Source organism: Lytechinus variegatus, chromosome 9 (assembly GCF_018143015.1).
Source record: "Lytechinus variegatus isolate NC3 chromosome 9, Lvar_3.0, whole genome shotgun sequence".
NCBI lineage: Eukaryota > Metazoa > Echinodermata > Echinoidea > Temnopleuroida > Toxopneustidae > Lytechinus > Lytechinus variegatus.
The window spans coordinates 8,598,974-8,613,773 of NC_054748.1; the positions used below are offsets into that span (position 1 = coordinate 8,598,974).

At 35.9% G+C, this 14,800-nt stretch overlaps 1 protein-coding gene across 3 annotated transcripts in view; it reads right to left on the reverse strand.

Annotated features, from left to right (window-relative positions):
- LOC121420992 overlaps window positions 1-7,664 on the reverse strand; it is a 40,815-nt gene extending 33,151 nt beyond the window's left edge. The window contains exons 1-3 of one of the 3 annotated variants that reach the window (XM_041615561.1): window positions 7,170-7,664; window positions 5,542-5,871; window positions 4,253-4,363 (exon numbers count right to left, since the gene is read on the reverse strand). In XM_041615561.1, the coding sequence (XP_041471495.1) occupies window positions 4,253-4,363; window positions 5,542-5,871; window positions 7,170-7,263 (535 nt within the window). In that variant the 5' untranslated portion in view covers window positions 7,264-7,664. Of the gene's footprint in view, window positions 1-4,252; window positions 4,364-5,541; window positions 5,872-6,839 lie in introns of all 3 variants that reach the window. The other 2 variants (XM_041615560.1, XM_041615562.1) reach the window with 2 other exon arrangements.
- Between the last annotated feature and the right edge of the window lie 7,136 nt (window positions 7,665-14,800).

Here is a 14,800-nt window from a genome sequence, read left to right on the forward strand (position 1 = left end):
TGATACACAAAAGGTACAGTGACAACCATTTTCAATTTTCTGAGAAAATGACATTTCATTGATTTTTTACCATTCGCTATGTAGGAATGCTGCTCGCACATGACGTCACAAATCAAATAATTGAAATTCGAATAACTTTTTAATTATTTAATGATTTTTTCTCAAACCTTCGGCAATAATTTTTATAATGTTTTCTGTGATTTTTTTTCAATAAAATTTTTATCAGGGTGAACTTCCCCTTTAAAGGGAATGTGTCGGATGGTTCTCCATCTCTTAATATTGATTTGTCAGATCAATTAGGCCTACATCTTTACTCAAAGGTGGTGTAGGCTACTCTGACAAAGTTGGTTTGCTACACTGCAAAAACTTCGGTGTTAATTTAACACCAACCCGGAATCTATATATGTCCACACCAGATTAGTGTTGAAACAACATCAGTTTGGAATCAAACCGATGTTGTTTTAATACTAATTGGTGTTGTATAAACACCTACATGTATCTGGTGTTAGACCAAAATGAAACTGGTGTTGTTTAACACTTCTCTGGTGCATGTGAACATATTTAGATTACAGGCTGGTGTTAAATCAACATCGGAGTTTTTGCAGTGTAAAACTGCATTGAAATGTTTTACGATATTTTTGCATAGGCTATGTCAATATTCGTCCAGAATGATCCAATTGTAAGAAATGAGACCAATTTATTAGATCGTCTTGTGAGGTGTGCATGAGTAAGGATAACATGTGTTATTCATAAGACGTCATCGGAGCCATTATGACGTCATAATCTCACAGAGGTACGATCTATACGTATACGTAATCTCATATATAGCGCCCTCCCTTAGAGGATATACGCAAACTGAGTTTCATACATACATGACAGGAGTAATAGGCCTACAGATTCAGAGTAATTCAGACTCCCATTCGGCATCATGCACTCACGTGTTTAATCATAGCTCATCAAAAAATCAATCAAAATCAATACTTCGATTTCGTTTTATTTCACTGGGATTCATAATCACAAGACAGTAGGCGCCTTCAACAAAATTAGGTAGGCCTATACGAGTTTAATCGGGTCTTTGTCCAGGCTGATCAAAGAGATTTATATCTCAATAAATAGAGTAAAGTTCACAAAGCAAAATGCTGAAATTTAGATCAAAATCGGACGACCAATAACGAAGTATTGAATTTTAAAGATTTGCATTATTCCGGTGAAACAGTGCTCGGCATGTATTTATGAATATCCATTAGGTTGGCTGATGATGTCATATCCCCACTCGTTCTTTTGTATTTTAATATATGAAATAAGGTTTGCAAAAATAAAAGAAAAATCTACCAAGAAATAAAACAATTGACAACTGATCAAGTGCATTGGTTATTTATTGCCACAACTTATTTCGTCATGATGAAGACACGTCATTTAAATATGTATGTATGAAAAAATGAAACATTCATTATTTCATGTAACAGCATAAAAAATGGGAAGTGGGGATGTGATGTCATCAGCCTACCTAATGAATATTCATGACGATATGCATATAACTGTTTTAAAAAGATATTGATAAACTTTAAAATTCAATAAGTTTGTTATTTATTATCCGATTTGATGAAATTTTCAGCATTTTGCTCTGTGAAATTTACTCTATTCATTTAGATATCAGTATTTTCAGCCCAGACCATCCCTTAATCAGCTTTTCATGATAATCTAAATTTGAGATTGATTTTGACATGGTATATCTAGAAAATAACATCGTACCTTACATCTTCCCCATTTCCTTTTCTTTCATCTTTCTTTTTTGTTCTCAGTAGTAGAACTTTTGGGGGCCAGTGCTATGCGGATCGGGTCCGGGGCAATGGCGGCCCCAGGATTTTTAACCTCGAGGAAGACAAAAGAACACACAAATATTTTGCCTATATCTCAAAATTGAGCAAGAAGCGTGAGCTATTGTTTTCACTGTAGACCCTACTGACTTGAAAAGGGATCTGTAAGGGACTGTTTGAAGATGATATCTCACCAAAAAAAAATGCGAGCGCGAAGCGCGAGCTGAAATATTTTGACATCCTGAGATGATAACTGGACGTTCTATAAACACTTTTTGTGAACTGGATGGCTATTTAATTAAACTTTTAATGCGAGCGCGTAGCGCGAGCTGAAATTTTTTTATTTATGAAAATTAGGAGTACGCAGGATACGTATCTCGCTAAAACGAATAATGGAAACTTTAATCCAGAGAAGCATATTTACTTGAACATTGGATGTTTAATTCCCATTTGTACAGATAATTTTCTTATCTCAGTCAACAGCTACTTCGAGCGTGTATAGCGCGGGTGACATTTTTAATTTTATAAATTGGCCGAACTTTATGTTACCGACAAAAATTATTTGGAGCTAACAGTGAATGGATGAGAAAATTTTCAAAATTTAAGAAACGAAAAGGCTATTTTGGAGCACTATACAACTTTAGTAGGATGCTTATGACAACATTTACTATACACTTTTTTATTTGTCAAAATTTTGGGGGTGGGGCCAACTCACTGCTTGGTGCCCCAAATGTTTTTAAACATTGCAGATGGCCACTTGATTAAATCATGGGTATACATACACAACACATATTGACTTTAACGCAGATGCGGATAATAAACTAAATATTTTGAGGCAGCACAACATAGCAAATGTGGAAAAATTTCTAAAAGTTGCCAGCGAGCGAAGCGAGCCAGAAAAATGGCCTTTGAAAATGATTAAATTCTAGTTATTTGATTGTTGCTTTGTAAATGTAGCCAAAGTAAACATGCTTTTTGTGGTAAATCTTGCCAGCGCAAAGCTTTACTGAGGTTAGGACATAATATCGGGGGATATAACTAGCACTTATCTAACCCTTCTTTGGCTAAGGATTTTCCCGGGAGTTTTTGTCCTGATTGCGACCATTAGTGCATAAAAGTTTGCAAGCTTATATACAATAGACGCCATCCACCTTTCTTCCAGTTCTTTGTATTTTTCAATCCTCCGCAACCTGGTCGTGTTATTAAGTTATTCCCCTTTTTCCCGTCCCTTTTCTCTATATTCTGGGGAGCGTTTCATGAAAGGACTTGTCGGACGTTTTTCCGACAAGTCCCATAGTAACAGTGCCTCACAGCCAATCAGAGTCAGAGAAAGATGTCAGATCTGACAACTTGTCGGACAAAAATGTTGATGAAACACTCCCCAGATTTCCAAATAGGTTTTTGGCTCTACGTTCATTTCCAGTTTCTTTCTTCCTCTTTCCCCCATTTACCGCCATTCTTGCCCGTGTCATTGAGTCATATCTTTTGATTTTATATCCCTCTCTTGATATATGCTAATGTATTAGTACTTCATGATATTTTGTACTTTCTAAAATGTTATTTCGTTCCTTTGCCCGCTTTCCTTCCATTTTCTCTATTTATGTTATTTCTTTCTGTTCCTTTATTTTCCCTTTCCCCTCTCCTCTTTCTTTCCCTTTCCCTTTCTCTTTTTCTCGTTTTGTTTATTTTCCCGGTGAAATCCGCCCGGGGGGTGGGGGAGGGGCAGCTTGCCCCCACCTCTTACGGCACTGTATATATATATATATATATATATACTCATAGGACAACTTTTTGGGGAAATGTTATGATGAATTATCTGCAAGTTGGGTAACAGCACATTTGTTAATTAATTTATTAAACAATATTTCAATAAACGTGCCCTTTCAGCAAAAGCTGGTATCAAAGGGGGCCCTAAATAGCATAAAAACAAAACATGTATATACAAGTGACAAAAATATACAAAGCAAAAACATTATATAAATCATACATATTATAGAACACAGAAGGGCATGCAAAATTGGAGTCATTAAAATATTTAATTCATAACATAACATCTATACAGCCAAACTAAACTCCATACTATCCACTGAGATTCAACTTTGAGAGGAGGGTAAGCCTATAGTATAGACCAAGCTAGGGGTTATACGAGCTATGCTAACATCATTATGTGCCCTCAAAATGTTGATTTTCATTCCAGGATCATTCATTATTTTTCTTTGTGAAATTTGTCCTCTCAGTCGTGATCGCGAATATATTGCGATTCATTCTTGATATATAATATAAAAAATATAATGATATTAACGAAGGTACATGATCTGGATCATTACAAAAAGAAACAGTATAGCTTAGGTCTTCATTCTGTACCCTGTAAGTCTTTCTGTAACTAGGGTCTAGGGATGTGGTCGAGATCGGTTTTACAAAATTTCTGTACTCACCTTTCTTCGTTCCTAGGCCCTCTGAAGATTTGCGTGGCATTGGTGCTTTGTTGAAGACAGGTCTTGGCCTGTACCCTTCGCTTTTAAACCTGGGTTCATCATCGAAGATTTCTGCCGGTTCAGAATCAAAATTGTCGTCAGTTCGAAGAGAGTTGGAGCGTAATTTCCTGACATCATCTAACACAAAAAGTGGGTTGCTCCCCTTTCGCCTGTTCATTTGCTTTGCATTCAAACCTTGATCTTGCCCAAGACTCTGAGGTGGTCCTGGTTTTAGTTTTGTTTTAGTTAATGCTGGGAATTTCTTTTTTCCCTTCTTGGTCGGGGTAGAACCCTCTCTTGCTAATAATGCTAATGTATTAGTATTTCCGCATATTTGTACTTTCTAAAATGTTATTTCGTTCCTTTTCCCGCTTTCCTTCCATTTTCTCTATTTATGTTTATTCTTTCTGTTCCTTTATTTTCCCTTTCCTCTATTTCTCTCTTTCCCTTTCCCTTTCTCTTTTTCTCGTTTCGTTTATTTTCCCGGTGAAATCCACCAGGGGGGGGGGGCAGCTTGCCCCCCACCTCTTACGCCACTGTACATATATATATATATATATATAAATATATATATATATATATATATATATATATATATATACATAGGACAACTTTTTTGGGAAATGTTATAGTGAATTATCTGCAAGTTGGGTAACAGCACATTTGTTAATTAATTTATTAAACAATATTTCAATAGGGTGCCCTTTCAGCAAAAGCTGGTATCAAAGGGGGCCCTAAAAAGCAAAAAACAAAACATGTTTTTATACAAGTGACAAAAATATACAAAGCAAAAACATTATATAAATCATACATATTATAGAACACAGGGCATGCAAAATTGGAGTCATTAAAATATTTAATTCATAACATAACATCTATACAGCCAAACTGAACTCCATATTATCCACTGAGATTCAACTTTGAGCCTATAGTATAGACCAAGCTAGGGGTTATACGAGCTATGCTAACATCATTATGTGCCCTCAAAATATTGATTATCATTCCAGGATCATTCATTATTTTTCTTGTGAATTTGTCCTCTCAGTCGTGATCGCGAATATATTATATATTGCGATTCTTTCTTGATATATAATATAAAAAATATAATGATATTAACGAAGGTACATGATCTGGATCATTACAAAAAGAAACAGTATAGCTTAGGTCTTCATTCTGTACCCTGTAAGTCTTTCTGTAACTAGGGTCTAGGGATGTGGTCGAGATCGGTTTTACAAAATTTCTGTACTCACCTTTCTTCGTTCCTAGGCCCTCTGAAGATTTGCGTGGCATTGGTGCTTTGTTGAAGACAGGTCTTGGCCTGTACCCTTCGCTTTTAAACCTGGGTTCATCATCGAAGATTTCTGCCGGTTCAGAATCAAAATTGTCGTCAGTTCGAAGAGAGTTGGAGCGTAATTTCCTGACATCATCTAACACAAAAAGTGGGTTGCTCCCCTTTCGCCTGTTCATTTGCTTTGCATTCAAACCTTGATCTTGCCCAAGACTCTGAGGTGGTCCTGGTTTTAGTTTTGTTTTAGTTAATGCTGGGAATTTCTTTTTTCCCTTCTTGGTCGGGGTAGAACCCTCTCTTGCTAATAATGCTAATGTATTAGTATTTCCGCATATTTGTACTTTCTAAAATGTTATTTCGTTCCTTTTCCCGCTTTCCTTCCATTTTCTCTATTTATGTTTATTTCTTTCTGTTCCTTTATTTTCCCTTTCCTCTATTTCTCTCTTTCCCTTTCCCTTTCTCTTTTTCTCGTTTCGTTTATTTTCCCGGTGAAATCCACCAGGGGGGGGGGGGGCAGCTTGCCCCCCACCTCTTACGCCACTGTACATATATATATATATATATATATATATATATATATATATATATAAATATATATATATATATATATATATATATATATACATAGGACAACTTTTTTGGGAAATGTTATAGTGAATTATCTGCAAGTTGGGTAACAGCACATTTGTTAATTAATTTATTAAACAATATTTCAATAGGGTGCCCTTTCAGCAAAAGCTGGTATCAAAGGGGGCCCTAAAAAGCAAAAAACAAAACATGTTTTTATACAAGTGACAAAAATATACAAAGCAAAAACATTATATAAATCATACATATTATAGAACACAGGGCATGCAAAATTGGAGTCATTAAAATATTTAATTCATAACATAACATCTATACAGCCAAACTGAACTCCATATTATCCACTGAGATTCAACTTTGAGCCTATAGTATAGACCAAGCTAGGGGTTATACGAGCTATGCTAACATCATTATGTGCCCTCAAAATATTGATTATCATTCCAGGATCATTCATTATTTTTCTTGTGAATTTGTCCTCTCAGTCGTGATCGCGAATATATTATATATTGCGATTTATTCTTAATATAAAAATATGATATTAACGAAGGTACATGCATGATCTGGATCATAACAAAAAGAAACAATATAGGTCTTCATTCTGTGCCCTGTAAGTATTTCCGTAACTTGGGTCTAGGGATGTGGTCGAGATCGGTTTTACAAAATGTCTGTACTCACCTTTCTTCGTTCCTAGGCCCTCTGAAGATTTGCGTGGCATTGGTGCTTTGTTGAAGACAGGTCTTGGCCTGTACCCTTCGCTTTTAAACCTGGGTTCATCATCGAAGATTTCTGCCGGTTCAGAATCAAAATTGTCGCCAGTTCGAAGAGAGTTGGAGCGTAAATTCCTGACATCATCTAACACAAAAAGTGGGTTGCTCCCCTTTCGCCTGTTCATTTGCTTTGCATTCAAACCTTGATCTTGCCCAAGACTCTGAGGTGGTCCTGGTTTTAGTTTTGTTTTAGTTAATGCTGGGAATTTCTTTTTTCCCTTCTTGGTCGGGGTAGGACTCTCTCGGAATGTCGGTGGAGGCGAAATATCGTCGTCCATGCTACCGCCAGATTTCGCCATTTGATACCAGGAAGACTCGCTGTGCCGGTACATGTACGTGAAGTCGTACGGTAAATCACCTCCTGTGTCAGCCGTGCCTCCCCGCGTTGATCCCAGAGGCGATGCATGCACCGTAATTCCGGTTTGTGTGTTCGTTTGGTATGCGGATCCAATACACGCCGACTATCCATGAGAGTGCAAGTGGTGGTTTAGCTACAGTTGAAAAGCTAGGTGGTGGTCCATGTTTTCCGTCAAAGCGCTTCTGATTCAATATACGTCATGCTTTGGTGATCTTGGCACAGAACAACAGTCTCAGATTACATTCACCCAAATGATGACGAACATGATGCACAGAATAATAACTGGAATACTGGATATTATAATTATTTATGAAAGCAAAATAGATCAGTCGATCCTGCCCGTGTCTTTGTATGAACTGTCATGTCAAATGACTCATCTTGTGGGTTATTGAGTTGGATTATTGGTTGGTAGGCCTACATTGACTCTACTAGGTTTCCTCTCCAGGAAAATAAGAAAAAGTGAGCTTCATCCGGCCCGGAGGCAGCTATAGGAGATCCGGATAGTGCTTGTTAAATAAATTTCATGTGGAATTCGAAAAACAATCGGTTATTGTCGATTTAGGGCCTACCAATTGCATGAGTCTGAAATGGCAAACAATTCGTAGTACATAATTCTTTTTTCCTCTCTGTCATCGCTAATTATCTGACGTCTTAACTCGCGGTACTTTTTTGTTTTTAAACCAAAAACCCCTAAAATAAAGAGACACTGTCAGTGATTTGCATATTGCATGGGGCCGTGTCGCACAATATAGCCCTACATACTAACGCTCCCAAAGTTATACACGAATAAAACAATCGTAATTCTACTTACCAAGTAATCACTGATTCAAAGTTGAAAACATACAGAATATATTTCAGTATGTTTGTATGCACCAATACTACAACATCATATAGGGAAAGATGTAACTCGCATACATAAGAAAGTCGTTCAATTTCTTTTACATTTCGCCTTTTAAAACTTGTTTTGATATTGACAAATCCACGCCAACAAAAAGTTGATTTTAATACTGAAGAGAAAAAATCCAACAAGCATAACGTACCGTCTGAAAATTTCATCAAAATCTGATGAAAAAATAAGAAAATTGTGACATTTCGAAATTCGCTGGATTTCACAGAACAGTTGTATGCACTTTCTTGTCCGTATGCAAATTAGGAAACCGATGACGCCATCCACTCACTATTTCTTTTGTATTGTATTTATGTGAAATATTCTAACGTTCTCATTGTAAAGTGAATTTATTTATTGGTATATATGCACATGTAAATTAACCAGCAGCAACAAGCTGAAAGGGTCAATTTACAAAATTCATGAAGTACAATATACAGATATTACAAAGCAAATGCATAAAAACATAATTAAAGTATTCTACATCAAAACTTATCTCCAACTAAAAGAAACAACGATTAATTCCTCCCTGAACATGTAGAATTAGCATTCGTTGTCAAATCTCTAAACACATGAAATATTGTGTAATTCAAACAATGAAACAACAAAAGAAAGGCGTGATTGACACCATCGACTGACTTATTTGCATGACACTGAGTTGTGCATATCACTGCTTTTTGAAAAATGAGCAAGCAAAACTTTAAAATGTCATAACTTTAATATTTTACATCCAATTTTAGTGAAATTTTAAGCGTTGTGCTATATAGTTAGATTTTTCTCATTCTAATCAACATCTTTCTGGGGTGGACTTGTCCTTTAACTACACAACGACCAATATTATCATGATTATACATTATGAAAGATTTCTGCCTAAATGAGACAGAAAATCGTGTACAACTCTTGAACGCACACACAGGTCACGGAGTGACCCTGAGTGCAAACAGCTGACTGAGTTACAACGTAGGGATGATACATTTTCTTAATAGGGGTGATCAAACTCACTGGAGGGACTTTAATTCACTTATAACAAAGAAATGTGTACTACAGTACTGATGTTGAATGCTCTGATGAAAATTATATGAGTTTCACATTCATTTGAACGGGAGGACAAGATTATTGTATATATCGAGTGCATTATGCATAAATCATACTACCATTGCGACCCCTGCCCGGCCGATGGTTCAGGCATGACGATCCTGAGTGACGTCACCGATAGAGACCTCAAATGCCAGGAGAGCCTATTCGACAACTAACTTCATCTAAAAAACACGTATTGAAGATAACATCCAATGGGGAAATGGCTTTCATTTTCATGAAATATACATTCCGTTCCTCAATAAATCTTTAACCCCGTCGTTAACTGCCCATTCATTCTCGAGCGATGGGGGAATGAATACAGAGTGTCTCAAAGTTTGTGTGAAAAAAGGTGCATTTTCCATAGAACTTCTGCCAAAAAGCAATGCGTAAGGGAACGATTAGCCCCAAAACACGAATAGATGAGTTAATCAAATGGAATGAATCATGAAAATCAGTGAAATATACTTTCTCCTGTACTCATTACTGAATACCCCGACTTGATACGATTAATTTTTCCCCCTCTCCATCAGCTTTTAAGAAAAAGGGTGCATATTTTCATAAAAATATGTGTTATATCGACGGACGCCCGTGCGTACGAGCAGGAGGAAGCCAAATGTCTCGTATTTTTCATAATGTCCCGTATTGTCTACTTAGATCATCACATATTTCGAGGACACTAAACATGCTAAAGGTGAAGTTCACCCTGACAAAAAGATTATTACAAAAATAAGCAGAAAATGGTTTAAAAATAGGCCTACTGCCGCAGGTTTGAGAAAAATCCATCAGAGAATGAAAAGGTCATCGGAACTTAACATTGTGACGTCATATGCGAGCAGAATATTTACATAGCGAATGGTAAAATATCAATGTAATGTCATTTTATCAGAATATTGGATATGGTTTATACAAGTGTACCTTTCGTATATTAGTAGACAACACCCGATTATGAAAAGGAAACAACAATCACTCATCAGGAACCATTAAATTTTTGAAAATGAAATTCATGTATTTTACATTACATATGGGGCAGTTGCTCGTTCATGACCTCACAAATTCAAAACCTGAAATTCTTAATCCTTAACGGATTTCCTCACACCCTCACTAATATTTTTTTTTATAATTTTTTATTCTATTTTTACAAGAAACTTTTCTTCAGAGTAAACTTCCCCAATGTGTGCCTCCTGTCTATGTAAGCAGAATCTTTTAGTGAAGTAATTTATTTACAATTTTGTTATCTTGATGACTTGGTATTAAAGATCCCCAAAGCGTCAGAAATTAAAAGGAAATATATAGACCTTTTGATTAGAATTAAGTCACGATCCACGTGCGTTATTCGACAGCATAGTATCATAATCGTAACTTTATCAATACAAATTCCGGCGGGCAGATCCCCGAAGTACAAATAAATGATCACTGGAACCAGGGGGGCGTTTCATGAAAGGACTTGTCGGACATTTTATCTGACAAGTACCATTTTATCCGGCAGTTACCATAGGAACAGAGCCTCTCAGCCAATCAGAATCAAGGAAAGATGTCAGATCTGACAACTTGTCGGATGAAAATATTGATGAAACGCTCCCCAGGTCTCACTCTAACGTCCCTGCTGGAACCTTACTATACAGTGCGTATCAAAAAAAAGTTTACACTTTGAAAAAGCCCTGGGAATTAAAACATGTGGGTAATTTTTTCACATATAATCTTGGGTTTGGGTCTCATTTATCCAATGAAACTAAAAGTTTCGACAGAATGTCACATTTGAGGGAGCACTGTCCACTTTTGTAAAGCTCGCAGAAATCTGTTTGCGCAGAAATGCTCGTTTTCACGCTGTGTCAAGGTGAAACAGGGAAATCAAACTTACCCTGCGAAACATTTCTCATGCATTTCCTTTGCACTTTAAGTCAATTGAAATAGAACGGATACATTCAAGCATTTTGTAACAATTTTGCCACCCAAATTGAAATTTCAACATTTAGTAAGCACAACCTTTACACTTTTGTGTGCCAGCTGGATCTGAGGACGTAATTGAATCTGAACAAAAATTTATATCAGACATCTCCATCATTTTTTCACTAAGTTTTTATCATTTAAAGTGGTTTTATATTTCATTTTTCATTTAATACTTGTTTCTCCACACTTTTCCCAGGCTTGACAATGATTAACAAAATAAAAATCAAGCCTAAACCATTTAATGTAAATCACAGCTCAGTGTAAAGCAAATATCGTCACGATGGCCTCGGTGTGTCGGGGAGTGGGGTGGAGCTCAATGCACTCTTCGAAGTGTTTTGGGCAAGGAAACGGGTTAAAAAAGATAGAAGATATCTTGAAATCAATTTACTAGCTAAATTCCATGTGCTTTTCGTGATGAAGGTCTACTTTTTTCACATAACTATTTTAAAGTTCTGCGCAAATCATTTTTCACTAAACTTTTTAAAAGTAAGTGGTGCTCACTCAAGCGGAAATCTTTTTCGACAGCCAGTATATCACGTATATCGTCATATGCTTAAATGGATCGGTACCAATGTTAAAATGTGGAAAAATCTTCACGATAATATATAATTTGACAGGATTTTTTTTCTAAGTGTAAACTTTTTTTGATACACACTGTAGAATGAATACAAGTCGGACAAACACGATAATCAATTCTTCCATCCGCATGACGGCATGAATCATATATGTAGGCCTACATGAATTTAATACTCAGTTTTATTTGATTCGAAAGAGCTGCAAAGTCATTTTTATGTCAGGCCCTATATTCTGTATTTTAGACTAGCTAGGTATTTACCCAATGTTAAATTCTTTGAAGATTATTTTCTGCAACTTTAGTAACTCATGGTATATGCTCATATCAATTGCAAGTAATGTGTTATATATGTAGTATTCTATCAGATTAGGAATTAAGTATTTCTATGTTTCAGATTATGTATATATTCTTGAACTGAATGATCAGTAAAGACTATTAAACATATAAAATAAAAAAAAACCACAGCAAAACACTGTGCAGAATATAATACTATAGGCCAATATCACTGTTTACGATAATATGAACATAATTGCTAAACAATTTGAACAAGTATGCATAATTTACTGGAAAATAAGTATTTAAAGTAAATAATAATAACGTTTTATTTACCCAGGGTAGCCACTTCAGTTATAGGAAACTGCTCTACCAGCGGGCCCTGCATAACATAACATAACATGTTATCATTACCTTTCTCCAATTTAAATGCTGAGCGCCGAGCAAGAACGCAGGAGGTCCCATTTTTTCTTTGGTATGACTCGGCCGAGGATCGAACCCACGACCTCCCGTTCATGAGGCGGACGCTCTACCGCTGAGCCACCATGCTCGGTGCAATAAAGTGAATCTTTGTTTTTGAAGATAAAAAAAATAATCTATGTTGACTTTCTTAAGACCTATAGGCGTACTGAAAGGATGATGATGATGATAATAGTGATGATGACGATGATGATAATGATAATAATTGTAATAGTGACAGTAGACCTATCCTCATAACGACTCATTTTCGTGTCAGTGTTGGAACGGGTCGGGTGTGCCCCCCCCCCTGGATCCGCCAGTTTCAATTTGTGCAATTTCAGCTCACAATCGATCTGCACTCATGAAGTGGAGGTGCCGTGGCCGATCGAGTGGTCTAAGGCGCCTAACTATTCGGAAGTCCGGGGTTCGATCCCGGCCGCGGCACCTATGCCCGTGAGCAAGACAGTTAACCTACAATGCTATTTTATCCTGCTTTCAAATAACTGGAAATGCTGTATGCATTATTGGTAACTAGGAGTGCACTTGTTTAAAAAAAAAGAACTATTAAGGGAGATATGAATACTGTTTGTTATTGATATAGTTCCTAAAATGGTTAGTTTTACTAAGAGTTGAAATTGATCCGATCAATCGCAACTATGGGAAGCCAGAAAAGGTAACACATTACATGCATGTTTGTTCTAAAAAAAATCTAGACAGGAATGTATAGATATCCATAAATTCATTGATTTCTTGACAACTTGGTGTGTTCTCCTTTGTTTATCAAGGACATTTTGCAAATTTCCTGTAGAAAAATGTATGGCACTGATGGATTTCCATAGAGTTATTGACTTGATCGATCAACTCTTTGTAAGACGGGGCCCCGCAGGTATGAGTACTTGTTTTTTTTAGTGAGCGCCCTGCGTGGCTGCCTTTCACTCTGTGCTCTAAGTTTTGTCATTTTCTTGAGTTATTCTGGGATATCATTCTTATAATGGTGTGTTACCTATATTGTATATGCTTTGTGAATATCCTGGACCATGTTTGTGTCATGTATTTCAGAAATTTGGACGATTTGAGGTTTGTACACTCTCTGAGTACCCAGAAGGAAAAACCAGTTCCATTGGACCAGTATAATTTTAACTGGTAACTCTGGAAATTGGAACATTTTTATTGGTCTAACTGGTCATACTGGTCCAGTTAAAATTTTACTGGTCCAGTTAAAAATCAAACTGGTCTTGAAGTACTGGAATTTAATAATGGTCTTGTATCTGGTGGTTGTTACTTGTTTCACTGGTCTTCATACTGGTCTCACTGGTCCTCGTACTGGTAGAACTGGTCCCCGTACTGGTCTTACTGGTCCCGTGTATTACATGCATTTGGTTTGTTATATACCATGGCCAGTGAAATGTGATGGAAAAGATGGTTAGTAAATTAATCTTTCTGCTGTTATTTTGAATGTGATGTATGAAATTACACATTTTCATTGTGAATTAGTTCACACACTTATTTTGAAGGTTTTCAAACAACAATGAGTGCTATATTGCAAGGATATTCCATTATAAATCCTGATTTTTCTTTAAAAAACAGGAAATATGCAAATGAGGTAAACCACATGATCAGCATCATCAGAATTACTGGTATTACTGGTCTTGACCAGTTTAATTTCAAACATTGAATTACTTTAGACCAGTTGACTATATATCAGAGGAATACATCTTGCTTTGATCTTAATCATAATTAGAGGAAATAATTATTTTAATGATAATATCAATAATTGATAATTATGATAATATCAATAATTGATAATTATGATAATATCAATAATTGATAATTATGATAATATCAATAATTAATAATTATGATAATATTAATAATAATAATTACAATATCAATAACAATAATAACAGTAATAAGAATGATTACAAGAATGATCGTAATAATAATTGTGATAATCATAAGAGCAATGATGATAACAATGATAAATGATAACGATAATAACTTTCTCTGAATTGCAAGATTCATTTTTCATAATTTGTTAAATGATCTGACTTGAAAGTCATTATTTATTGGACCAGTAACCAGAATGCAATTGTTTGAACTGGTCTCCAGTTCATTTTTACTGGTCCAGTTAAAAATCAACTGGTCCAGTAAACATATACTGGAAACCAGTAAAAATCTACTGGAAACCATTTATTGGACCAGTAACACCAGTTTAATGAAAAACAATTTAACTGGTATTACTAATTGCTTCAACTGGAATGCAATTGTTGGAACTGGTCTCCAGTTGATTTTTAC